The following is a 27,536-nucleotide window of genomic DNA, read 5'->3' as shown; positions in this document are numbered from 1 at the left end:
GCCGTGTGAACCCTGTAAGAATGAAGAACAATTAAGATAAAACAGAAGATGCTTAACGATGGCGTTTTATCCTTAAATTGACAGCATAACCCACATAATGTATGTACATACTGCATGTCGGGACATCTCTTAGAACACTTTTACATTAGACCAAGAGGACCACAACGCTTGCAAATGACTCGTTGAAAAGGTTCATTATTCACACTTATTTCGAGTAGATTTACTCTGAAAACATGGAATTTACTGTTTTCTTTTCTTCCAATTTTAAGGAGGTGGGTTTTTGCAAGTGCATATGTACAGTATTTGTTCAGGCAATACATTTTTTCGATTCAAACCTTTGTTTTCAAAAACTACTAACGACACATTTTGAAATCTTCCAGAATAAATGTTTGGCTTTTATTAGCAAATTTAAATTGCAATATTGGAAGACAAATTATATTAACATACACAAGAAATTCAAACTTGTTAATCATCTCTTAACTATCCAGGACATTTGCCTTAAGATCACTCAAAAATTGTCTGTCTAAATAAATTCAATATCACAAAAAACTTTTTAGGGAATAACAAAAATAAATTAAAATGGAGGCTTCCTTTAGGTAAAACACAACTGCTTTTGTCCACAAGCACAGCCAAACGCAACAAAAAAAAAAAAAAAAAGAAAGAAAGCTCATTTGGGCTGCTTTAAGACCACATAAATAACATGAAAGGGAGAAGGGGGTAACCCTTGGTTCAATATATTTCTTACAGTTTCATTAACCTTAACAGTAGAAAACATACAGGAAGATATTTCTCTCAAAGCAGCTTCCTCCTCAAGTTCGAGAAATTCACACAAATTAATGTTATGCTAACTCTGATGCAGGTCAGACTTTCAGTAGTAAAATTAGTGGTGTGTTGTCCACCCCCACAACATTAACCAGGTCTTTTTACATTACTTACAGTGGCTGCTGCAGGTGGGTAAAAAAAATTCTAATATCCCTCGTCTTCGAAGGGGGTGGAGGAGGCAGCATATTGTATTTTCAAGTCATCAGCCAATCAAACGTGCGTTTAAATGGGGGGGAAAATGGACTGGCACATTCAGCAAGTAAAAAGGAGTCAAAGTAAATCTAACTATAATGACAATAATTCATTTAATAATGGTAGGGTCTATTCTATCCTTACAACTTACAATTTGCCTATCACAGTTCTAAAGACGCACCAAATAAACATTATGCTGACAAGGAAGAGACCTCCGACTATTTTAATTTAGGGCTCTAAATTGTCCATAATTGTTAAATGAGAATAGTTTTTTTCTTTGTATTGCCCTGTGACTGACTGGCAACCAGTCAACGGTGTATCATGCCTCTTGCCCAATGTCAAATATTATTGCCTCCAGCTCCCTCATGACTAATAAGAACAATACAGTGTATCACAAAAGTTAGTACACCCCTCGCATTTCTCCAGATATTTAAGTATATCTTTTCATGGGACAACACTGACAAAATGACACTTTGACACAATGAAAAATAGTCTGTGTGCAGCTTATATAATCGAGTTAATTTATTTTCCCCTCAAAATAACTTAAACATAGCCATTAATATCTAAACCCCTGTCAACAAAAGTGAGTACACCCCTTAGTGAAAGTTGTCAATAATAACATACATGTCAACTGTCAATATTTTGTGTGGCCACCACTATTATCCAGAACTGCCTTTACTCTCCTGGGCATGGAGTTGACCAGAGCTTCACAGGTTGCTACTGTAATGCTATTCCACTCCTCTATGATGAGGTTGCGGAGCTGCCGGATATTTGAGACTTTGCGTACCTCCACCTTCCGCTTGAGGATCCCCCAAAGATGTTCTATTGGGTTCAAGTCTGGAGACTTGCTTGGCCAGTCCATCACCCTACATTCAGCCTCTTCAGTATAGCAGTGGTCATCTTGGAGGTGTGTTTGGGGTCATTGTCATGCTGGAACACTGCCCTGCGACCCAGTTTCTGGAGGGTTAGGTACAGTTGGAGTTCATGTTTCCCTCAATGGAATGTAACTCTCCAACACCTGCAGCACTCATGCAGCCCCAGACCATGACATTCCTGCCACCATGCTTGACTGTAGGCATGACACACTTATCGTTGTACTCCTCACCTGGTCGCCGCCACACATGCTTCAGACCATCTTGAACCAAACAAATGAATCTTCGTCATATCAGACCATAGGACATGGTTTCAGTAATCCATGTGCTTTGTTGACATGTTTTCAGCAAACTGTTTGCGGGCTTTCTTGTGTACCGTCTTCAGAAGAGACTTCCTCCTGGGATGACAGCCATGCACACCAATTTGGTGTAGAGTGCGGCGTATGGTCTGAGCACTAACAGGCTGACCCCCCGCCTCTTTAATCTCTGCAGCAATGCTGACAGCACTCCTGCGACGATCTTTCAAAGAAAGCATTTGGATGTGACGCTCAGCATATGCGCTCAGCTTCTTTGGACGACCAACCCGAGGCCTGTTCTGAGTGGACCCTGCTCTTTTAAAACCCTGGACGATCTTAGCCACTGTGATGCAGCACAGTTTCAGGGTGTTGGCAATCTTCTTGTAGCCTTGGCCATGTTCATGTGGCGCAATAATTCGTCTTTTAAGATCCTCAGAGTTTTTTGCCATGTGGTTCCATGTTGGAACTTTCAGTTACCAGTATGAGAGAGTGTGAGAGCTGCACTACACATTTGAACACACCTTCTCCCTATGCACACCTGGACCTAGTAAGACAAATGAGTCATATATTTTGGAGGGAAAATGACAAGCAGTACTCAATTCGGACATTTAGGGATGTAGTTTCTAATGGGTGTACTCACTTTTGTTGCCAGGGATTTAGATATTAACGGCTATATTTTCAGCTATTTTGAGGGGAAAATAAATTAACTCTATTATATAAGCTGCACACAGACTACTTTTCATTGTGTCAAAGTGTCATTTTGTCAGTGTTGTCCCATGAAAAGATATACAGTACTTAAATATCTGCAGAAATGCGAGGAGTGTACTCACTTTTGAGATACACTCTATGTGTAGATGATGGACTCATTGAGTTTCACTATCTAGGGTTGGATGAGTTGCTTGAGATTTGAATTCCTGATCTGAATTATTCCTTGACTTCTGGTATTTGTGTGTTCCTTACACTTCGCTTTTATCCTTGTGTCTCAACCCAGGCATTAACAGCCGGTCAGCTGCAATTCAAGTAAGGGAAAACCAAGAAAGGAAACTAGAGGTCAAAATATTCAGTAATGCTCAAAGCACCAGTCCAGCAATCTATGACTCTCAGACTTCACCTCCAATAGCCCGGAAACATCTGGTGCATCACAAGCAGCAGTGGGACAAAACAAAATCAGACCCTTTGCATGGGCCTAAAAAGAGGACAGTGGAAGGATTCGAGGGTTCAGAGGTCAGGGTTGGGATTGGAATCAATAAAATTGATGTGGTGTCAAACAGAGACAGTGTTTCCAATTTTAACCGTCCCACGCGAAGAGGATCCCCTCGGCCGAGCCCTCATGATCACTTTGATATTAACGAGCACCTCCCCTGGATGATTGTCTTGCTGCTTCTGCTCGTACTGGTGGTCATAGTAATGTGCAGCGTGAAACGGAGTTCCCGTATGCTTAAGAAAGGACCCATGGAGGACCCGAGCAGTATCGTGGGGAGGGCAATCCAAAAGAAACCATCTCTGCCTCCCACACAGGTTAAAGAGAAGTGGATCTATTATTCCAATGGACAAGGTTAGTCTGATGCTACAATCACTTTTTAATGATTTATGTAATGTAGGTTTTGTTTTTGTTACAAATTATAAAAGAATTCAGGACTAGTAGGTTCGTCTTCTTGAGCTCAGTGGAGTATAAATTGGGACGGACAAGTGTTTTATATTGCCAGCTTTAATGTTGAAAAAAATAATTATACGTATACACACACAAAATAAAAAACCAAAAAACATTTAACACAAACACACAAACTCCGATTTCAATTTGGCCAATAATCAATTCAATAATATTTGATTTGGGTGCACCCTTCCAAGTTAGAATGTTTAGTAAGTACCTCTCAATCTAATTTCGAAATTCTAAATTTCAAACTATTGGAACCCCCCCCCCCCCCCCCCCCCCAAAAAAAAAAAAAAAAAAGAAAAGAAAAAGGCACAATTATGAGCTTCTAATACATTTTTTTCCACGGAGGATTTTTTTCCCCAAACCTTATTCAAAAGTACACATACTTCAAACTTCATACTTATTCAAAAGTACTTGATGTGTTCAGTCAAAAATGTCCTGACAAAAAGATATGCAGTTCACAGTTCCCGGGATATTAATCAGACAAGTCCATAAAAAATGTCAAAGTCCTGTCGATGTAGTGCACAGTGTAATGCTGAATGGTGAGGTATTACTTCCAAGCTTTTGGTCCTACCACACCAAGGGAATGTAGCGAGGAGGTATCCAAGTTATCTCATTCTCGATCCAAATGGGTAGCTCGCCATCAAACTCCAGAAAGATGGTCCAATGACCAATGGAAACAAGGTCTAAGAAAAACAAATCAATCGACAGTGTCAGAGCAATTATGAGTTTCAATTTAAATAAAGAGCTGGCTAAAAGTATTGGCACCCCTGCAATTCTGTCAGATAATGCTGAATTTCTCCCAGAAAATGATTGCAATTACAAATGCTTTGGTTGTAATATCTTTGTTGATTTTGCTTGCAATGAAACAACACAAAAGAGAATGAAGAAAAATTAAATCACCATTTTACACAAAACTCCAAAAATGGGCCAGACGAAAGTATTGGCACCCTTTGAAAAATCATGTGATGCTTCTCTAATTTGTATAATTAACAGCCCCTGTTACTTACCTGCGGCACATACAGTAACAGGTGGTGGCAATAACTAAATCACACTTCCAGCCAGTTAAGTTGGATTAAAATTGACTCAACCTCTGTCCTGTGTCCTTGTGTGTACCACATTGAGCATAGAGAAAAGAAAGAAGACCAAAGAACTGTCTGAGGACTTGAGAAGCAAAATTTTGAGGAAGCATGGGCAATCTCAAGGCTACAAGTCCATCTCAAAAGACCTGAATGTTCTTGTGTCTACCTTGCGCAGTGTCATCAATAAGTGTAAAGCCCATGGCATTTGGCTAACCTCCCGAGATGTGGACGAAAAAGAAAAATTGACGAGAGATATCAACAAAATATTGTGCGGATAGTTGATAAAGAACCTCGACTAACATCCGAACAAGTTCAAGCTGTCCTGCAGTCCGAGGGTACAACAGTGTCAGCCCGTACTATCCGTCAGCGTCTCAATAAAAAGGGACTCTATGGTACGATACCCAGGAAGACCCTACTTCAGACCCAGAGACATAAAAAAGCCATGCTGGAGTTTGCCAAAACTTACCCGAGAAAGCCAAAAGTAGGGCTTTTTGGGAAAAGGCATCTACATAGAGTTTACAGGGGGGAAAAGACGAGGCTTTCAAAGAAAAGAACTCGGTCCCCACAGTCAAACATGGCGGCAGTTCCCTGATGTTTTGGGGTAGCTTTGCAGCCTCTGGCACTGGACTGCTTGATCGTGTGCATTGCATTATGAAGTATGAAGACTACCAACAAATTTTGCAGCATAATGTAGGGCCCAGTGTGAGAAAGCTGGGTCTCCCTCAGAGGTCATGGGTCTTCAAGCAGGACAATGATCAAATACACACTTCAAAAAGCACTAGAAAATGGTTTGAGAGAAAGCACTGGACACTTCTAAAGTGGCCAGCAATGAGTCAAGACCTGAATCCAATAGAACACCTGTGGAAAGATCTGAAAATGGCAGTTTGGAGAAGGCACTCTTCAAATCTCAGAGACCTGTAGCAGTTAGCCAAAGAAGAATGGTCTAAAATTCCAGCAGGGCATTGTAAGAAAATCATTTATTGATACTGGAAGCGGTTGTTCGCAGTTATTTTGTCTAAAGTGTGTGCTACCAACTATTAGGCTGAGGGTGCCAATACTTTTATCTGGCCAATTTTTGGAGTTTTGTGTAAAATGATAATGATTTTTTTTTTTTTTCCCGTTCTTGTTACAAGCCGCCGTCAGCGGCATTGATTTAGTCTTTCCATATCCTGTTTTATTTTGGTAGGTTACTTTGTGTTCACTTAAGTCAGCTTTGTCTTCCTCCCCTAATCACCTGAGTGCCAACACCTGTTCTCCATTAGCTGTACTCCTTAAATACTCCTCTTGTTTGTTGCCATTTGCCAGTGCGTTTTCAATGTTTTGGAGATCAGTAGGCCATCACGTCACCACCGTCATTCAAGATAAGTTTTTGCCATTGCCTGTTTTGTGTTGTACTTTGAAGCCTGTTTTACATTTCCTTTTGTGAATTAAATACTTTTTGGACATTGCAATCCTCTCTGCTCGTGCATTTGAGTTCAGCCGTGTGTGCCCCGCCGTGACAGAACGCACTGGCCAACATGGACTCAGCTGAGAACGAGAGGCTAAGGGCCGCTCTGGGCGCCCAAGGAGTCAGACTCAAAAAGCAAGAAGAACACCTTCATGCACTCAGTCAGGCGGTTGAGCAGCTTTCCCGGGAACAGCGCGGAGGGCAAGAAAACGTGGCTCTTCAGATCCAGCAGCTGGCTCAATCCCTGCAGCTGACACTGAGTCGCCTTGAACCAGCATCGGCCAACACCACGTCTGCCGCTGCTTCACCACCTGCCCCTCCTGTACCTCCTTTGCTGGATCCTGGGAACAGTCACGCTTCGCTCCCCCACCTAGCAGCACCTGACAAGTTCTCGGGGGAAAAGGGTGACTGCCGCACCTTTCTTTTTCAATGTGACCTTCACTTTAGACTCATGCCTCATGTTTATGAAACTGACGCTGCCAAGTTAGCTTTTATGTTCTCTCATCTATCGGGCCAAGCAGCTGAATGGGCGACCACGGAGTGGGACAGACATTCACCAGCATGCTCCTCGGTAGAGAACTTCACTTTGGCACTCCGAAGAGTGTTCGATCGGGCAGCCCCAACAAGGGAGGCAGTGTGGGCTCTGGAGAATCTGCAGCAGGGTAGGCTCAGCGTGGCTGATTACGCCATCAAGTTTCGGGCTGCCGCGGCAGGTAGTGATTGGAACGACGCAGCGTTGCGTGACTCGTTCCGTCGAGGCCTTTCTGAGACCATAAAGGACCATCTGGCACCGTATGAGAACCCAGCAGACCTAGATTCCATGGTGGATTTGGCCTCAAGAATGGACTTTCGTCTTCGAGAACGAGAGAAGGAGAGGCGTCACACAACGCTCACACGCCAGGACCCATGCCCCCAAAAGCTAGAGGCCAAACCAGCCTCTACTGCAGCCGAGGAGCCCATGCAGATTGGCCGCACCAGACTCACCCAGGAGGAGAGACAGCGGCGCCTGCGAGCGAGGCTTTGTTTTTATTGTGGACAGGAGGGACATCAGCGTCCGTCATGCCCGGTAATAATGTCACGTTTGTTTAGGTCTCCTCCAATCAGAGTCCTAACCCACAACACAACTAATTATCCGCAGCGAACCCCCACAGTCGTCACATTAACGTTTCGAGCATACAGACACGAATTCAACGCACTCATAGATTCGGGCGCAGATGAGAACTTGATAGACCGTTCGCTCGTCAACACCTTACACCTGACAACGGTCCCCCTTGCCACCCCAGTCATGACGCGCGCCCTGACAGGGAGGGACCTGGTACGAATCACCCATAGAACAGAGACCATAACCATGATCATAGGCAACCATGTGGAAAGGTTGGCGTTTCATGTAATCAGTTCACCAATGCACCCATTAGTCCTCGGCTTCCCCTGGTTAAGAAGACACAGCCCAACTGTGAACTGGTCTACGGGGCAGGTTACTGCATGGGGAAGGGAGTGTAATAAGGGGTGTCTGATCAATGTGGTTCGTCCTGAATCCGGTTCTGAGACACTGGACGGCCGAAGTAAAGGTGAAAGCTTGCACAATGTTCCCTCGTGCTACCATCACTTGCGTGAAGTATTTAGTAAGGCTAAAGCTATGTCGCTTCCGCCTCACCGTGAGTTCGACTGCCCGATTGACCTTGTCCCTGGGTCACCCATACCAAGGGGGCGTATGTATTCACTTTCCCACAAAGAAACAACAGACATGGACACTTACATTAAAGACTCGTTAAAATCCGGGATAATTAGGCCGTCATCTTCGCCAGCAGGTGCGGGGTTTTTCTTTGTTGACAAGAAAGATGGTTCTCTGCGTCCATGTATCGACTACAGTCCACTGAATGCTATAACAATTAAGAACCGCTACCCTCTCCCTTTAATGTCAACTGCGTTTGAACACCTCCAGGGGGCGCGAATTTTCACAAAGCTCGACCTGCGAAACGCATACCATCTGGTCAGAATCCGAGAGGGCGACGAGTGGAAGACAGGGTTCAACACACCATCCGGTCATTTCGAATACCTTGTAATGCCATTCGGGCTTGCTAATGCTCCAGCGGTTTTTCAGAACATGATAAACACTGTATTACGAGATTACCTAAACCGCTTTGTTTTCGTATATTTGGATGACATCTTGATATATTCCCAGTCTCTCGACGAACACATTCACCATGTCACGCAAGTTCTCCGAACCCTGTTAGAAAACAAGCTGTATGTAAAGGCAGAAAAGAGCGAGTTCCATGTACACACAGTCAGTTTTCTTGGTCACATAATATCACCTGGCAAGATGGAAATGGACCCCTCTAAAGTGAGCGCAGTTCAGGATTGGCCCGTGCCCACCAATAGGAGGAAGGTGCAGCAATTCCTGGGTTTTGCTAATTTTTATAGAAAGTTTATCCGTAATTTCAGCACCGTAGCAGCCCCGCTGCATGCGCTCACGTCACTAACTACGCCATTCAGATGGATGCCCCCGGCCGCCGAGGCTTTCCGCCGTCTGAAAGAGGCATTCGTCTCAGCGCCAGTGCTCACCATACCAGACCCGCAACGACAATTCGTGGTGGAGGTTGATGCCTCAAACGTGGGTCTTGGTGCAATCCTCTCGCAGCGGTCCGGGAAGGACAACCGCCTCCACCCGTGTGCCTTCCTATCCCGCAAAATGACACCAGCTGAGCAAAACTACAATGTCGGTGACAAGGAGTTGCTTGCGGTCAAAGTGGCACTGGAGGAATGGAGGCATTGGCTGGAGGGGGCTCCTGTTCCCTTCATCGTGTGGACTGACCACAAGAACCTGGAGTACATCCGTACAGCCAAAAGACTCAATCCCAGGCAGGCCAGGTGGTCATTGTTTTTTAGTCGTTTCAACTTTGTTCTGTCTTACAGGCCCGGCTCTAAGAATGGGAAGCCGGATGCCCTCTCACGCCTCCATGACCCGACACCTATGGCCAAAGACCCCGAACCCATCCTTCCACCTTCCCGTGTGGTCGGAGCGGTGTCTTGGCCTATAGAAGACCAGGTAAAACGCGAACTCGGTGCGAGCCCGGTACCCAGGGGTTGCCCCCCTGGACGACTGTATGTACCCAATGGTATGAGGTCGCAGGTCATTCATTGGGCTCACACCTCGCTGCTTACTTGTCATCCTGGTTCCCAAAGAACTGCTTATTTTCTGGAGCAGCGTTTTTGGTGGCCTGGCCTGCGGCGTGATGTCAAGGAGTATGTTGCAGCCTGCACAGTGTGTGCTCGCAACAAAACATCGACAAAGCGAGCCTACGGACTACTCCAACCTCTTCCAGTTCCCAGCAGGCCATGGTCACACATCTCTGTTGACTTTGTCACAGGTTTGCCCCCTTCCAAGGGGAATACCGTAATCATGACTATCGTAGACCGGTTTTCAAAAATGGTCCATTTTGTCCCCCTGTCTAAGTTACCTTCGGCCAAAGAGACAGCTCAGGTGGTTCTCAGTCATGTGGTGCGGATCCATGGAATACCAACGGACATCGTCTCGGACAGAGGCCCCCAATTCACATCCAAGTTCTGGAAGGAGTTCTGTTCCCTCCTGGGGGCCTCGGTCAGCCTAACATCTGGCTACCACCCGGAGTCGAACGGTCAGACAGAGCGTATCAACCAGGACCTGGAAACCAGCCTCCGCTGCCTGGTGTCACAGAACCCCACCTCATGGAGTGAACACTTGTTGTGGGTGGAGTATGCCCACAATTCTCTGCCTACAGCCGCCACTGGTCTTTCCCCTTTCCATTGCGTCCTGGGCTTCCAGCCTCCCACGTTCCCCAGCTGCGAGAGGGAGGTGCGGGTGCCATCTGCGCATGCTATGGTCAGGAGATGCCGGCGGGTGTGGGCGGCTGCTTCCAAGGTCTTGATGCAGGGGGTCGCCCGCATGAAGGCTGCAGCGGATCGCCGGCGACGTCTGGCACCGGGATACAAACCAGGGCAGCGTGTATGGCTCTCCACCAAGGATCTACCTTTGCGAGTAGATTCCAAAAAGCTTGCGCCGAGGTTTGTGGGACCCTTCCCCATTTCAAAGGTCATTAACCCTGTCTCTGTCCGCCTTCGCCTGCCCAGGTCTCTCCGCGTTCACCCAACTTTCCACGTTAGCCGACTCAAGCCCGTGTGTGAGAGCTCCTTGGTGCCGCCTGTCGCGCCCCCTCCACCGCCGAGGATGGTGGACGGCGGCCCGGTCTACACCGTCCGAAAGCTCTTGGCTGCCCGCAACCGCGGCAGGGGCCGTCAGTTCTTGGTCGACTGGGAGGGATATGGGCCTGAGGAGAGGTCGTGGGTACCGGCCAGCTACATCGTGGACAAGACCCTCATCAAGGATTTTGACCGTGCTGCCTCTTCTCGGCATTGTCCGTCAGGAGCCGGACCTGGTGGGGGGGGTACTGTTACAAGCCGCCGTCAGCGGCATTGATTTAGTCTTTCCATATCCTGTTTTATTTTGGTAGGTTACTTTGTGTTCACTTAAGTCAGCTTTGTCCTCCTCCCCTAATCACCTGAGTGCCAACACCTGTTCTCCATTAGCTGTACTCCTTAAATACTCCTCTTGTTTGTTGCCATTTGCCAGTGCGTTTTCAATGTTTTGGAGATCAGTAGGCCATCACGTCACCACCGTCATTCAAGATAAGTTTTTGCCATTGCCTGTTTTGTGTTGTACTTTGAAGCCTGTTTTACATTTCCTTTTGTGAATTAAATACTTTTTGGACATTGCAATCCTCTCTGCTCGTGCATTTGAGTTCAGCCGTGTGTGCCCCGCCGTGACAGTTCTCTTTTGTGTTTTTTCATTGCAGCAAAATAAATGAAACTATTACTACCAAAGCATTTGTAATTACAATCATTTTCTGGGAGAAATTGAGCACTATCTGACAGAATTGCAGGGGTGCCAATACTTTTGGCCAACACTGTATATTGAGAGGCGATTTTGATGGAACTGTCGCTCACAACAGGATTAAAATCACTGAATAATTATTACTGGAATCTTATTTTACCCAAATCCCATAAGCAAAACCAGTGTTTTCTTTTGCCATCATGATGCAGTCTGCCTTGTGTCTAGAAAAAGCCTATTATTTACTTCCTGACATGCTACTACATCAGCACATTCAAAATGGGCATGCTGGCACCGGGTTGCCGTCTTCTTTCCGCACGACTGCGTGAATCTTTCACTTTGTGGAGTGTGAGAAGGGCTTAAATGTAGGTAATGAATTTTGCAATTTTAGGACTAAATTATGCCTCGAGTTACATCATTATTATAGAACCACTCAGAGTCAGTGAGTTGATCAATGCTTCCCAGAGGCTCACCCCGCAGAGGGCACTGGTTACACAAGAAGGGCCTGTTACATATTGTTGCTTTCAACACAGGGGCGCACACAAATACTCAAGTTTCACCAATGAGTGCTTTGTATGTCTCCTTTCTTTGACCTCCTGTGCGCGTGTGTTTGTGTTTTAAATGCATTCTATGATCTGGTTTTATTCTTTGTATTACGCCCATATTGTTCTTTCCATTTTTTACAATGCCGTCTTGTTTTAGAATGAGCTTTTCTTTTTCACCGGCTCTCTTGTGCATATCTGTTGACACTACAGCAAGAAGTAACAGGTGGAGAGATCAGTTTCACACAGTGAAAAGGAAAGACACACTGAACTTTAAAACCGCTTGTGTATATACAGTGTGGGAGTGTGTGTGTGCGTGTGCACACATGCTACGATAAAGAACTACCCTCCCTGTCTCTGCACAGTAACTGACCACAAAGAACTGGAATAATCTGGTTTCAACTGCATCGAATTTTGTTGTTTTTGTACATGCACAGGTCAAACAGGTTCCCAGCAGAGAGATGCACTACATTGATGGAAGAAAGTATAAGATGTTATCAGAATGTTAGACTTGTAGGCAGTGTTGTTTTTGGCAGACCTTTTAATTTTCGTTTTAGTATTAGTCTTTTGGACGATATTAGTTTTAGTCATGTTTTGGTCATTTCAAAATGTGTTTGTCTTCTTCTAGTTTTTGTTCGTTGAAAACTCTAATTTCGTTTAGTTTTAGTCGATGTTTATTCAATATTTTCGTCTGTAAATTTCAAAAGTTTCACTTAAAAAATAAATAAGCTTTCAGAACTATTTTGAATGAACATTGACAGACGAGCACATATTGTAGCATCTACAAGCATCTACAGTAGTATGAAAAAGTATCTGAACCTTTTGGAATTTTCCACATTTCTGCAAAAAATCACCACCAAATGTGATCTGATTTTTGTCAAAATCACACAGATGAAAAAACAGTGTCTGTTTTAACTAAAATCACCCAAGCATTTATAGGTTTTCATATTTTTACGAGGATAGCATGCAAACAATGAAAGAAGGGGGAAAATAAGTAAGTGAACCATCAAATTTAATCTTTTGTGGCCGCCCCCTTTGGCAGCAATAACTTCAACCAGACACGTCTTGTAGCTGCAGATCAGTCTGGCACATCGATCATGACTAATCTAGGTCCATTCTTCTCAACAAAACTGCTGTAGTTCCATCAGATTCCTGGGATGTCTGGCATGAATCGCTGTCTTTAGGTCATGCCACAGCATCTCAATGGGGTTCAAGTTTGGACTTTGACTTGGCAACTCCAGAACGTGTATTTTGTTCTTCTGAAACCATTCTGAAGTTGATTTACTTGTGTGTTTTGGATCATTGTCTTGTTGCAACATCCATCCTCTTTTTAGCTTTAAATGTCTGACAGACGGCCTCAGGATTTCCTGCAAAACATCCAGATAAACATTTGAATTTATTCTTCCATAAATGATTGTGAATTGTCCAGGCCCTGAGGTAGCAAAACAGCTCCAAATCATGAGGGTCCCTCCACCATGCATCACGGTGGGGATGAGGTGTTGATGTTGGTGAGCTGTTCCATTTTCCTCCACACATGACGTTGTGTGTTACTCCCAAACAATTCAACTTTGGTTTCATTAATCCACAAAACATTTTGCCAAAACATCTGTGGATTTTCCAAGTGCCCTTTTGCGAACATTAAACGAGCAACAATGTTTTTTTTAGACTGCAGTGGCTTCCGCCGTGAAGTCCTCCAATGAACACCATTCTTGGCCATAGTTTTACATATAGTTGATGTGTGCACAGAGATATTGGACTGTGCCAGTGATTACTGTAAGCCTTTAGCAGTCACTCTAGGCTTCTCTTCTACCTCTCTGAGTATTCTGCGCTGAACTCTTGGCGTCATCTTTGATGGACGGCCACTCCTTGGGAGAGAAGCTACAGTGCCAAACTCTCTCCATTTGTAGACAACTTCTCTGACTGTCGATTGATGAACATCCAGACTCTTAGAGAAGGTTTTTTATCCTTTCCCAGCTATATACAAATCAACAATCCTTGATCGCAGGTCTTCGGACAGCTCTTTTTACCGAGCCATGATGCACATCAGACAATGCTTCTCATCAAGATAATTCTTACCAGAGTTGTGTTTTATTGTGAGCAGGGCAGCTTTAAACCACTGATCAGTGATTGGACACACACCTGACTTAAATTATTTGGAAAAATTGGTTTCAATTGCTCTTTAAGTCTCCTTAGGCAGAGGGTTCACTTACTTATTTGTTTCCCCCTCCTGCCATTGTTTGTATGCTATCCTCAACAAAATATGAAAACCTATAAATATTTGGGTGGTTTTAATGAAAGCAGACACAGTATTTTCATCTGTGTGATTTTGACAAAGATCAGATCACATTTGATGGTGATTTCAAGCAGAAATGTGAGAAATTCCAAAAGGTTCAGATACTTTTTCTGTGGGGTTTTACAGCCGCGTCTCCTTGTACTGGGTGCCGGGGAGGTGCCCCCTGGTGTCATACCGCGCACCCCTCCTGGCCCGGGGATTGCGCCTCCGTCCCCTTGGTCTGGGGTTAGTGGTGCGTCCTTTCTTACCATCCCTGAAGGCCGGTTGATGGGTGCGCGGGTGGCCCGGGGGACCACCCTGGATCCTGGGGGGCGGCACTATGGCTCCTTTGCTGGGCTGCGGGAAGAGGGGTGGGCTGCATTGAACCTCCCCCCCCGACCACCCTCCCTCCCCGGGCTGGCTGGGTGGGAGCCATGGCCCTGGGTTGGCGCCCGCGTGGTGTCTCCCCTCGTTTGCGTGGCTGTCGCGCGCTTTGTGGGGCTCGTGTGCAGCAGGATGCTATAGGGCACACTCGGGTGGGGTGTCCCGGTGCCGGGAGTGGCGGTGGGGCGGCGTAGGGTCGGTCACCAACGGGTTTACACTCACAAGGGATTCACACGATTACTGGGTTCCAGATCACAGAGCTGATTTGTGTACACTCTTCCCCTTTCAACCACTTAGCTCATAGACTCCCCCACCTCCGTCCCCCACTTTCCCTCATTCCCTGGTCAGCAGTTTCCCCCGCTTGGTGTCAACTGGAAATACATCTAGCTGACGATAGCACCAACACATTAGTATTTAGTGCAGACGTTCAATGTATTTCTTGTTGTTGTTTGTTTGTTTTCTTTTCTTTCTTCTCTTGTGTTTCTTTTCTTCTGCTCCCCCATAACCCCTTCCTGTTCGCTGCTTTGTCATAATAAACGAGGTATGTTGAATGATCACAATGGGAGTATGCCATACTCTCAATGTGAAACATTAAAACTGTTCAGACCAACCGGGCACTTAGACTTCAATTCTCCGTGTCAAACAGCTGAACAGGACAGGTTTAGGGGGGAAAAAAAAAGTATTTTTATCTGTGTGATTTTGACAAAAATCATATCACATTTGATTCTAATTTTATGCAGAAATGTGAGAACTTCTAAAATGTTGATACGTTTTTTTTTTATACCATTGTATACTGATAACACACAATAAAGTATGACAGGTCTTACACAAGCATTAGGCTACTCCTTTTTACTGTAAATACTGCAGGTACAATTGCAAATAGCAATTACACATAGCAAAACAAATATATTATAAATACAAATCTGAATAATAATAATATAATAACTAAAAATGTAACAAATCAGGTTCTAATGTAGCGGTGTGTTTAGCATGCTATTTCTGAACGCACCGTGAGAGTGAGAGTGGTGCGGATCAGTGGGGTTTAACAGTTTCTTTTTTTCATGTTGTATTGGCGTAGCCGTATTGTGTTGCACAACTTCTGCAATAAATTATTAAAAACCTGACAAAACTGGCGACTTTCTTGCCGATTTTAATAAAAAATATATAAATAAACGGAGGAGACGGTGGGTGGAGGTAGGGAAGGAGGACCTTCGAGATCGTAGACATAGTCCAGGGGTATTGTCGAGCCAGGTCACTGACGCGCACACGACGCTCATATTTTTCTATCGTTCCCATCTTAGTTTCAATGTTTAGCGTCACATTTTTCCTTTTCTCACCATTCGCACTAACCTCCTTAAGACCCATGTTGATTTCTCTCACAAGAAAATCCGCCATTCTGCTGTCTTGTGGGACAACAATTCAATTACGACGCTATAGTAAATCATCGTATTTGGAGCATGATGTTATATGTCGAGCCAAAGACAAGTCAAATTTTACGTTGGATGTTGAAAGGATCGTATGTCGATGCGTTCCTATGTGGAGGTACCACTGTATTTGATTAAAAAAGTTCAACTTGGACAACAGATAGGAATGATAACTGTTTTAGAAAAGTGGGAGGAGTCTCCTAGATTCCTTTACAATGCTCGTGTCTCAGTTCTCTCGATGACACAAGCCCTGGAATTTTTATAACGAATTTTGAATTCAAGTGAAAGCGATTTGAGCATAGTTCGAAACCCCAATCACGCTTAGTAGGCTGATTTTCTGTGTTTGTTTATTGTGCGCATGGGTGTTTTTCTGACTGGATGACTAATCTTGCGCCCATGTGTATGCATTTAAGGCACGAAACATATGCACACAACAACAACACACATTTTACGCTACGATTTACCTCCTGGAGCAATAAATACAACGGCTTTTAATCCTTTCAAGGTGCATAGTTGGCTCCCCTTGAAGGTTATAATGTCCATTTACTAGAAGTAGTTAAAACACATTGACAATAAATAAAAGGTGAAAGATTTCCACATACAAAGTTTACTATTTGATGACAGACAGCCAGTATCGTCATATTTTTATTTTTTATTGTAGCAACACTTATACAATGAATAAAAAGAATTCCTGAAGACAACTCCTTTTGGCTTAGTTTGCATATCCTCCCGAAATGGATTCATACCATCAGTCATCTCTTGGACAATCAGTGGTGTGACTTGCATGATACATGATGTCTCAGAGGTGCTCACTTGGATTTCAGTCTGGAGACAGCGAGGCTCAGTCAATACATTCAGTGACTCTCATGGAAAAACTGCTGAGTAACTCCCAAATTTTGAGGATGAGCATTGTAGGCGTAGATATCACTAGTGTTGCTACAGATTACTTGGAAAAAGTAATATAATTACTGATTACGCCTCAAAAAAGAAATCTAGCTACTTTACTTAATTATCAAAGTAACTACGTTACTTCAAAAGTAATTCATCACTTACTTTTTACCAATTTTTCTCCCTTTACAGCCTCAGCATAAGAATGACATGATAAAAATGTCATCGCATGTAATTGACTTTCCGACAATTGAATTTAAAGGGGATGATCAGAATTTTTCACATAGGGCTTAATCGTTAGTGGAGGTTTAATTACTTGATGGAGTTGATTTCAACTACCATTGATTTGCGCTAGCTTAGCCACTCCGGAGCCATGAAACTAACAAATAACTGACAAACTACATGGAATTTGTTGAAATCAACTCCACCGACTAATTAAACCCCCGCTAACTCGCAGATTTAGCCTAATGTAAAAAATTCTGAACTTCGGGTTAGAGTTTAAGGGTTAACAGCATATCAGTGCCATTGTAAAACAATGCAAATTGTCTGCACAATAATCAACAACACACAAATGAATTGCACAGTGCAATAAACACAAAGGTTGGGGCTGGCGCGGATGTGCGCGCACAACCCAGAAATACGCCGTACACACACACGGTCAATTTGGCCACAAAATGTGGCAGCAGCTAAGCACCTTACACTCAGTCGGACTTGCAACACATCCCAAAGATGCTGAACGAACACGTCATCTCACGGCATAAATGTGCAGCACGAATATGATGTAAACAATGTTTGCCAACTTTGAGCGATGATTACCCGGCGCTTGAATGGCAAAGCTACGAAACGGCTGCGCATGTAGGGGGTGAAACATATTGCTGGAACTGTCCAAACTGAAGGAAAAATACTGACGTTCATTCATGGACGTACTGTACACAGATCAACATTCCCTCTTGCACATCTCAATAAGTAGCACTCGGCTCGAATGTGCACCCTCGTTGGCACATGCCTTTCTCAGTACCAAATCACAAAGTACCGTATTGGCCCGAATATAAGACGGCCCTGATTATAAGACCACCACCTCTTTTTCAAGACTCAAGTTTGAAAAAAGACTTTTTGAACACCAAATTCATGTTTATACAGAAAATAATTACAGTACATCTGAAACAAATGATTATAATATATTTGAGAGAAAAAGCATGTTATTTTGCCTCATTCAAATCTTAATATCTGAACATTTAAATATGTAAGCTAAAATGCAATCACATTCGTAAATGAATGGCTTCTGGTTTTTGAATGTAAATGTAAACCAATCTATTGTGATAAAACAACAAAATTGCAATCACTGCATTAACCATAAGGGGTCGCTTTGGCCTGGGGAATCAAGTTCAGCATGCAATTCAATGATATCTGGCGCCATCTAGTGTCGTGAATGGGTATAATGTCTAGACCCCAAATATAAGACGACCCCCACTTTTTCAGTCTTATTTCAATGCAAAAAACACCGTCTTATATTCGGGCCAATACGGTAACTGAGCGGTTACCATTGAAACAAACAGGTAGCGGGAACCTTTTTTTTTTAGCATTTTCTATTCAAAATGCTCTTCATACATGACTAGAATTTTCTTCATTCTAGATACATTATGAGGCAATTAAAAAAAAAAAAGAAACGCGGAGACAATAAGGAAACTTTTTTTTTTTTTTTTAACCTGTCCTGTTCAGCTGTTTGACACGGAGAATGGAAGTTTAAGTGTCCGGTTGGTCTGAACAGTTTTAATGTTTCACATTGAGAGTATGACATACTCCCATTGAGATCATTCATTATACCTTGTTTATTATGACAAAGCAACAAACAGGAAGGAGTTATGGGGGAACAGACGAAAAAAAGCACAAGAAAAGAAAGTAAGTGGTTATGGGAGAACAGAAAAAAAGAACAAGAAAAGAAAGAAAACTAACTATTAATATGTTGGTGATTCGTCAGCTAGATGTATTTCCGGTTGACACCATGTGGGGGGCCTGTTGACCAGGGAAAGAAGGGAAGGGGGTGGGGGAGTCTATAAGCTAAGTGATTGGGAGGGGTAGAGTGTACACAAATCAGCTCTGTCATCTAGAACCCAGTAATCGTGTGACTCCTTTGTGAGTGTAAGCCAGTTGGCAACCGACCCTATGCCGCCCCATCGCCAATCCTGGCACCGGGACCTCCCGCCCAAGCGGGCCCAATCACATCCGGCCGCACTCTAGCCCCACCAAACACACAAAAGCCACGCAGACGGAGGGAAGCTAACTTTAATCAGATTACTGGTTTGGAAAAATGAACGTGTTAGATTACTCGTTACTGAAAGAAATTAATCAGATTACAATAACACCTTGGATATCACATATACAGTACATAGATCTAGATGCGAGATGATGCAGTCGGCTGCGTTAGTAAACGTCAGCCACGGCAGCGTGGCCAAACTGTCCAGTGCAGCTTGTGTTTGGTACTTAAAGTTAATGATGATTGACAGGTTTGTAGCTATGATCTTGCCAGAATGGCCTGGTAGCTCTACAATCAGAGGCACAAATGTATCAATCATCATTAAACCCAGTCACAAGTGTGCTGTGGCAACTCATTGCGTAAGTGCGAGGCTTATCTCAGCAGCGTGAATATTAAAAGTTGGAATGGATTTGTGTGGGCTCACTCAATAAAGCATTTGTTAAAGACAAGCATTTTAGCATTTGTTATTGTTTAAAAATAATTCACATTATGAAGGCAGCACAGCGGGATAGTAACATGTTTAGAACTTATGTTCAAAAACATTTTTTCAGTATCAGATCGGGACTCTGTATCAGCAGATTCTCGAAACCAGGTGACTCAGACTTGGGTGCAAAAATATGCGATCAGGACATCCCTATCTCTGACGATATCAGTCTATTTGAAATCAGGCTGAAAACTGAGAAATATATTGCTATTTCAAAGTACACACTCTATTGACTATATGACATGTTTATCGAATGGCACTGACAGGTGATAAGGGCCATTATGATTGGCCATCAAGGAATTAGAGTCATTTACCGATGTAAACTGAAGAACCACATGCCAAAGTTCATAAATTTGGAAGCAGCTTTGCAAAAGATTACACTGTAAAATACTTGGCGATAGTCAAATGACATAAGAGCAGTCCAACACTTGCCACGTTTACATGGAGCCAAATATTCCAATTACAATCGCAATATTTGTTCAAACCGAATAAATGTGTTCCATATAAACACCTCATTCGGAATGAACAGGCCCAAACCGAATGGAATTTCATTCCGATTCACAGGGGTGGAATATTCCTTTTCCCAAACCGATTAGAAGTAAAATTATATCATGTAAACAGGGAAGTGGAATGGTGTCTGATTGCGTTCTTTCTGCACATGCTCCGTACTGACGTGGTGACGTCACTTGGTGACGTAAGTAACGTCACTTGCAACATGGCTTCCAAGCACAGCGCACCTAACTGGAGTCCGGCGGAAAGATTGTATTTAATTCAAACTTTAAAAGAATTGAATATAATTGCTCGCTTAGACGGGCGTAAAACGAGGAACAGTGAACTATTTAAAAAAGTTCACGAGAGGTTACACGAAGCCGGAATAGACCAGAGCGTTGACCAGATTAGAAACCGGTGGAAAACCGGCTTCTACAAGGCAAAAGAGCAAAACAGCAGAAGCGGATCCAACGATCGATCTCCATGTTTTGCAACGTGACACTTTGTTTTGATCAAAATGCGCATGTCAGACGGCAGTTGTCAAACGTCCTTTCGGAATAAAGGCAGTCACATGTAAACGCTGGATCGGAATAGATGAAGTGACATGTAAACAGCTGATCTGAAATATCCATTTGGAATGATTTGAATCGGTATGAATAAAAGTCAGCATGTAAACGTGGCTATTGTCCAGTGTCCAGGTGAGTGAAGATAGTGTAGAGAAGGTGATTTTGGCATTACCTGGGGATGATGAAAATTTTGAGGTTTTTTTTAACGTTAATTTGGACATCAGTAGTCATTTAATAGCCTTGTTCTTTTTGTGGAGGGGGAAGGAGAGAAAAATACCAAAGAAGGTCATATAAAACAGTTGGGGTTAATGGGATTGAAGATTTTTCTGAACTGAACATTCTCATAAATCCATAATGCACCACTCTTTGAGAAGCACTAGTTAAACCACAAGGGAACATTTCCAGTTTATAATAAGTAATAGTGTGACTACTTTGCCTTAGACCCAGAGTCATATAGTTCATGTTGTTCCTGAACCCAGTCTCTTGATTAAGCATAAATGACTCAATGGAAGACCCCACAATGAGGAAAAAAGGACTAAAATTCTCTGCTTGAGCTCAACCACGACGTGAAATAGTCGTCACGCCTGTGGCACGGTGGGCTAGTTTGTGGGTAAAATCTAGCGAGTCATCACAGGCAAACGTGAGTATGTACACCTGCGGTCAAAAGATTTTAGACACTTTCTCATCCTACTGAATTGTTAAATGTCTTAAAACATTTGACGGCAGATTTTGATAACAAATCTAATGGCACTTTCACACTGGGCAAGATGACAGATGAATAACCATGGCCAAATGTTGTGCTGAGCTAAGCAGTTGCATTTTATAGACAGAATCGGGTTCTAATGTGGCGGTTGTGTTTTGCATGCTGTTCCTGAACGGAAAGTGTAAGTGTTACAGTGGTGATGGTACTGATGGTGTGGCCGTTTCATGAGTCTTGCTATCCTGGAAGTGGCGACACGAAAGTGAGAGTGATTGCATGCCTGTGTGACTTTGGGGTACCACACGGTTCCCTTTTGTGGTTTAATTTTCCCCTATACATTTTTTATATACTCCAGTTCTCTCGGCATAGAGTCAGGAGGGAGCGACCCCACCGCTGGCAGAACGGCAACTTAATTTATGCTACATTACGTGCAGTGTCACAGAACAACACTGTGACACTGCACGCTCCCTCCCCTTCCAGGTGGGAGGTATTTCTTCTTCTATTTGTCAAATCAGTGAGTGTGCCTTTCGTCCACGTGATGCTATAGACCCCAATCACCAACGTCACACAATGACGTGTCGCTGTATTGTGCCGCCATATTGTCCGTCATTGTGTGTCTGTATTCTCAATGGTCTCAATTTATCGTGCAATTTATAGTGCAATTCATGGAAGCCCCGGTGCTTTCACACGCTGTAAACCCATTGGATGTGCTGCATAAAAGGCGTTATGTGGAAAAGCTTCGGTCGATCCATTCGCCAGATCCATATTTGATGCCTGAATCGATATTTTTCGACCCGCTGTCTTTGCCGTCTCTGCCTGACATCTGCCACCCTGATATCTATAACTATCTTGTCCACAGAAACTCAGCCTATTCTCACGAAACTTTGAAAAACTTTAAGAGCAGCACTCTAAGCAACATTACCCCGTGTGACCCTTCCAATTTTCTTAAATGGCGACAATCAATCAAAAAAAAAAGTTGACTGTGAGGGCCGACGCTTCAAGGATAGGTGGATATTAAACTATTTCTTCAATAAAATACGCAACAACTGTATCTGCCTCATTTGCAAAGAGACAGTCGCTGTTTTCAAGGAGTTCAATGTGACGCGATATTACCAAATAAGACACGCTGACATGTACGACAACATTACAGGGAAGATACACAGCGAGAAATTAAAGCATCTTGAAGCTAGTTTAATTTCACAGCAGCAGTATTTCGCAAGAGCCCGAGTGTCTAAAGAGAACGCCACAAAGTCGAGATTGTTGAAATTATGAATAAAAAAAAAATAATAATAAAGTAAATGTGACACACAGAAGGGCTTGCTAAAATTTGTTTAAATTTATAGTTCTACGTAAATCAGCCAAGGTAGCCACCCCCATTTTTACCACACCAAATCTGGCCCCCTTTGCAAACGTTTGGACACCCCTGTTTAACTGATGATCCGTAGACGAGGCCAGCTTCTTTCACTTGGTACCAGCTAAATACTATTCAAAAAACAATGATGGCGGAAGAAATAAACATCTTGAATTTGAAACTGTATGTTGTCAGCGATTAGCCTCGCAATGATCTTAATTGTGGTTGTCTGCCCAAAACCCTCTAAATATATATTGAATGCATCTTACCAGGTATAAAATGACTACTACATAGTCTGTGGTGATCGTTTGGTGCCCAGTTTTCTCGTCGAATTGCAGCAGTCCATCTCGCTCTCCTCTTCGGGTTTCTCGGAATACGGTAGAACTTCAAGTCCAACCGGCACACACGCCTTCACCATTTTGATTATTAATGTTAACGAGCAGAAAACACGCCGCAATAGGAGGCATGTATGTAGCGGTAATGTGTAAACACGACGAGCTGACGGACAATATGGCGGCTCCAGTCAGGGGGGCTGAGTTGTGACGTCATGTGATTGGGGTCTATATGGAAAGTTTGGTTGGCGCAATGCGAATGCTTAACCTTTTCAACAAGTCATTTGCAAGTGTTGTTGTGAGGTAGCTCTCCGACTGGACTCTGGTCCTCTAATGTGAAAGCCCCCTAAAAGAAGTACACTGGAACAGCCATCATTATGCGGACATCACTGTGACAATGCTGTGGTTTGCCTGAGCTAAGCTCCCATACTGGCATCCAGCGACCAGCCGATGCAAGAAAGTTTGGCTGAAGCTGACCAGTGCTTGCCCGGGACGTGTGAGCACCTGTCATGGACCCACAGGTAGCCACGCACAGCCCAGCGTGGTGTGTTGAGGCTGCAGGTTCCCTTCTTGGGCGTACCAGGGCCCATGGCAGCACTACCAGCCGCAGTCATTAATCAAACATAGAATGGCGGATGCAAGTCATCATCGGCGATCACTCGTAATCGAGTATGATGCCTTTTTGGCCCAGTAAGGAGTTGGTGCCTGCCAAGCACCCGTTTTCAGCACCGAGAGCAAATGCTTGGTTTGTGTAAACAGAAAAAAACGGTGCTAGCCTAAGCACAAGCCAGGAACGAGCACGATTTGAAAATGGGCTTCAGTCAAAAAAGTTCCAAACCCCTGGTCTATGATGTAATGTATTTTCCCTTGGAAAATACGTGGCATGGAAAAGCCAACATTTTAATCCTAGCAGAGAACCTCACAAGTAGTAGTTTAAGCTTGGTGTGAAAGTGGTTTAATTTGCAACATGCATTTTCCAAGTAGGAAATGTGAAAAACATGAAGAAAAACAGCATTGTACTTTCCGCCATCCTCCCTTGTTAAAGATCCACACTGTTGATAAAGCCAACTTCCACATTCTAGCCCAGTGGGGAGCCGCGTTTTAGAATCTACTGTGTTGCCGTACGTCTTGGTAGCTTGTTCCCACATCAGCCTCAGTGGTTTGATCGTTACGGGGGTAATTCCGAGGGAAGGTTCGTTCACCCGAGCACATATTTCACAAATGTAACGGTTGGTGCGCTTTAATTTGTATACACTGTAGTATGCGTTGAATTCAATGTAAAATTAAAGGCATACCTAGGGGTGTTGATGTTTGCGGCTGTCTGCTGAAAATCTGTACGCTCAAATACTTAATTTGATACGTTTGTCTACTAGTTTAAAGGGCAAAAATTCACCTCAACATAAAACACAACAGGGAGCGTGAAAGCAAGAAGGCAAGAGAAAATGAACTGACAACAACCACTACCAAAACAAGACAGTAATGAGCATCATTAGGGCCGATAAGAAGCTGATTGGCTGACACAGAAGGGAATGATAAACAAGAGCATATTCAACTAATATGATAATCATCAGCACATGAGCCACAAAGAGGGGGAAAAACACAAACTTAAATAGAAGTTAACGGAGGCAGACTGACAGACTTTCCAAACAAGACTTTGATATATAAGATGATTATCTCAAAGTGACATAAGGTGAAATATTGCTGCATGATTTTGAGGTGAAAAGAAAAAAGGTATCCATCTTGTTTACATGCTTTTGACAAGCCCTCTTTCATGTTTTAGTGGTAAACACGGGGATGGAGTGAGCTTAGGGATGCTTCCATTTCTCTAAGTGCTCTTCATTTTTCTTTAATAATGCACTTTTTGAAAAAAAAAAATCCTCCTCCAAGAAAACATCTGCAAGAACACTGTAAATAAAGGCAAATCTGGCTATGGTCATTTTAAAAAGGTTTTTCACGCAGGTATTTAAAATTTACAATCCTCATTTTGAACATAAGTAAGAATGATACATAAAGTGCCGGTTCATAACTAAAAAAATATTTTTTTTAATTGATGACTGATACTCCTTTGGGATTTTCTGATAAATATCAGAAATCAGTTTCATCTGACTATCTCTCCACTGGACATGCCCACACCATCTCAGTCTGACCTCTCTGACTTATCTTCAAATCCTCTAACATGCGCTGTCCCTCTGATATGCTCATTCTTGATCCTATTCATCCTGGCCACTCCCAAAGAGAACCTCAACATCTTCATCTTTGCCACCTCAAAATCTGCCTCCAGTCTTTTCTTAAGTGGAGACCATTCAGTCTCCAGACCAAACAACATCGCTGGGCTCACCACAGTTTTAGAAACCTTTTCGTTGATTTTAGTGGACACCCTTCTATCACACATTACACCTGACACTTTCATTCATGGTGCAAAAAATTAAATGGACAATAAATGATTGAAAAATAATTAATATAAAACTCATTACATGTAACTAATGTGTTACCAAAAAGAAATAGTCACGAAGAAAACAAGAAAAGTAATAAAATACAAAAATCTTTGTAAAAGCCATGCAAAGTGCATCTTGGGAATTTTCATTGCATGGGGATGTCTTATGATAGCCTGCCTGTATTTGTAATGTTTTGGTCTCCCTGTATTGGCTTTTTGGGGTAACTACTGTAAATGTGATTCAATTGTTAATGATTCCTTTTATTTAATTTTTGACATTTCAATGTATAATAAATATATGGGACATTTATTTTCTATTACTTCAGTTCAAGCCAGTCTCTTATTTTTCACAGAATGTTAATATATATGGAAAATTTTGAAGTCGTTACATTTATCATTATTAAAGCATCCCATGGGGCATTACAGTAGAATTAGCAATAACACATTAAGTGCATGACTGCATGTATTGGTATTGGTTTCATATCGATATTGGATTTTTGGAATTGGATAATATCGGGATATTACTTTAAAAGTAATTATCAGACAACGCTAGTAATTATATACAGTTCAACAGTATTGGTTTGATATCGGTATCGGATTTTTGTAGTTCGATAACATCAGGATATCAGTTAAAAGTCAGGCAGCTCTAATATATATAGTGGAAAACACAGACAAGAATGAAAAAGCAGTTTCTGCTCTTGCACTCCTCTTTAAAAGAAACTGCTGTATTTTAAGCCAAAACAACTGTTGTGTTTGATAGAACAATATGTCTACATGCTGGCATAGCAGATTAATGGCGCATGAAGCCCCCGAACTATTTTTAATTTACCCGTTTTACCCTGAAACCCCCGTCGGGCAACTGCTTTTGTTTCAACCCAGCTATAAAATGAGGGTAATTAATGATATTCATTATTCAAAATGTCTGTTATTTTTAGCTTAGAATCATTAATCGATGAATAATATTTCATAAAAAAAAAAAAAAACGACTTTAAAAAATTAGTCACTTGCATATTTTAAACTTTTAAACAAATTACATCACAATGAAAAAAAATGGTGTCTGTAAAAAAGTCACAGATATTTACCTCATAACTATCGCTTAATTTTATTTTTTTTTGTTTCTGTTGCATTTTTTCCCGATATGTTAGATGATAAATAATCGATCCAAACAAAGAAAAGTTTAAAAAGGTAAATACATGAAAAAGAAAATCTCGACCACTCCTTGATGTCTGCGATTTCTGCATCGTGACCCTTGTTATATTATCATGTTTCACCCATAAAATCCCCCAAAAATCCAGCTGTGGCCATTCACAGCTGTGTCTTGACACTCAGTGATACATGCTACATGGAGTTTTTGGATCAAAACAAGGTAAGTACGCGATAATATCTCGTAAAAGCCATGGCAGCTGTAATTCTGTTCTCGCGTGCTCTTACGTCCAGATAGGGTTTTGCTGTTTAAAAAACATTTTTAAAAAACAAATGCCCTCATGTTCAAAATTCTTCTTCCCCCAGAAAATTGAGATTTTACGCTTTCCAATGATGTAACACACATGCATACCGGACAATTTTGAAATTTGGCTAAATTCGGGGTCTCAGAGCGGAACTTCAAGTCACCTGAGTGTTTTCCGCCATATACATACATATATCTATATGAATGTATACTGTCCTAAATATAACAATTTTTAATGGCAAGATTTTAGGACTGTCACTTTGTCCCTAGGTATTTAGTTGCGAAAATGTCCTTTTATCCGCTAAATGATTTAATAATTGATGTGCTGTGCAATCAGTTTTAATGGACCTCCTTCAGAAAGCAGATAATGTCACAAGTGAAATGGGTTTCCAACACTACAGGGAAGATGAGTCATTGTCCACACACAATGAATTTGTTAGATCGGCTTTGGACTCGATTGTTGCTTGACATCCTGACAAATGTTAAGAAACACAATGTCTCAATATGTGTTACTCATTAGGATTTGCAGAGCTTCCCAGCGGGGTAGCTTATTTTTAAGAAATTTGAAATTTGCATATAAAAGAGACATTAGTAGCACAGTAATAGAATGTGACAAGGTTTGAGGGAATTGTCGTTGACATTGTTTTACACGCAATTGAACAAACACACACGCTCAGCCTTCACTTCCTCATGCAAAGACATACAGTAAGCACATCTGCTGGCTGGCACACTGAATCATC

The 27,536-nt window shown here is 42.7% G+C and overlaps 1 protein-coding gene across 1 annotated transcript in view; it reads left to right on the top strand.

Moving 5' to 3' along the window:
• Positions 1–27,536, top strand: part of tnfrsf21 (tumor necrosis factor receptor superfamily, member 21) — an 84,587-nt gene that overhangs the window by 36,023 nt on the left and 21,028 nt on the right. The window contains exon 3 of the mRNA XM_057822496.1: positions 3,174–3,737. Within this exon, the coding sequence (XP_057678479.1) occupies positions 3,174–3,737 (564 nt within the window). The remainder of the gene's footprint in view (positions 1–3,173; positions 3,738–27,536) is intronic.

The sequence above is a fragment of the Corythoichthys intestinalis genome, chromosome 19 (genome assembly GCF_030265065.1).
Source record: "Corythoichthys intestinalis isolate RoL2023-P3 chromosome 19, ASM3026506v1, whole genome shotgun sequence".
Classification (NCBI taxonomy): Eukaryota; Metazoa; Chordata; class Actinopteri; order Syngnathiformes; family Syngnathidae; genus Corythoichthys; species Corythoichthys intestinalis.
The sequence above is the reverse complement of the archived record's forward strand: the minus strand, read 5'-3'. Positions and strand labels throughout refer to the sequence as shown.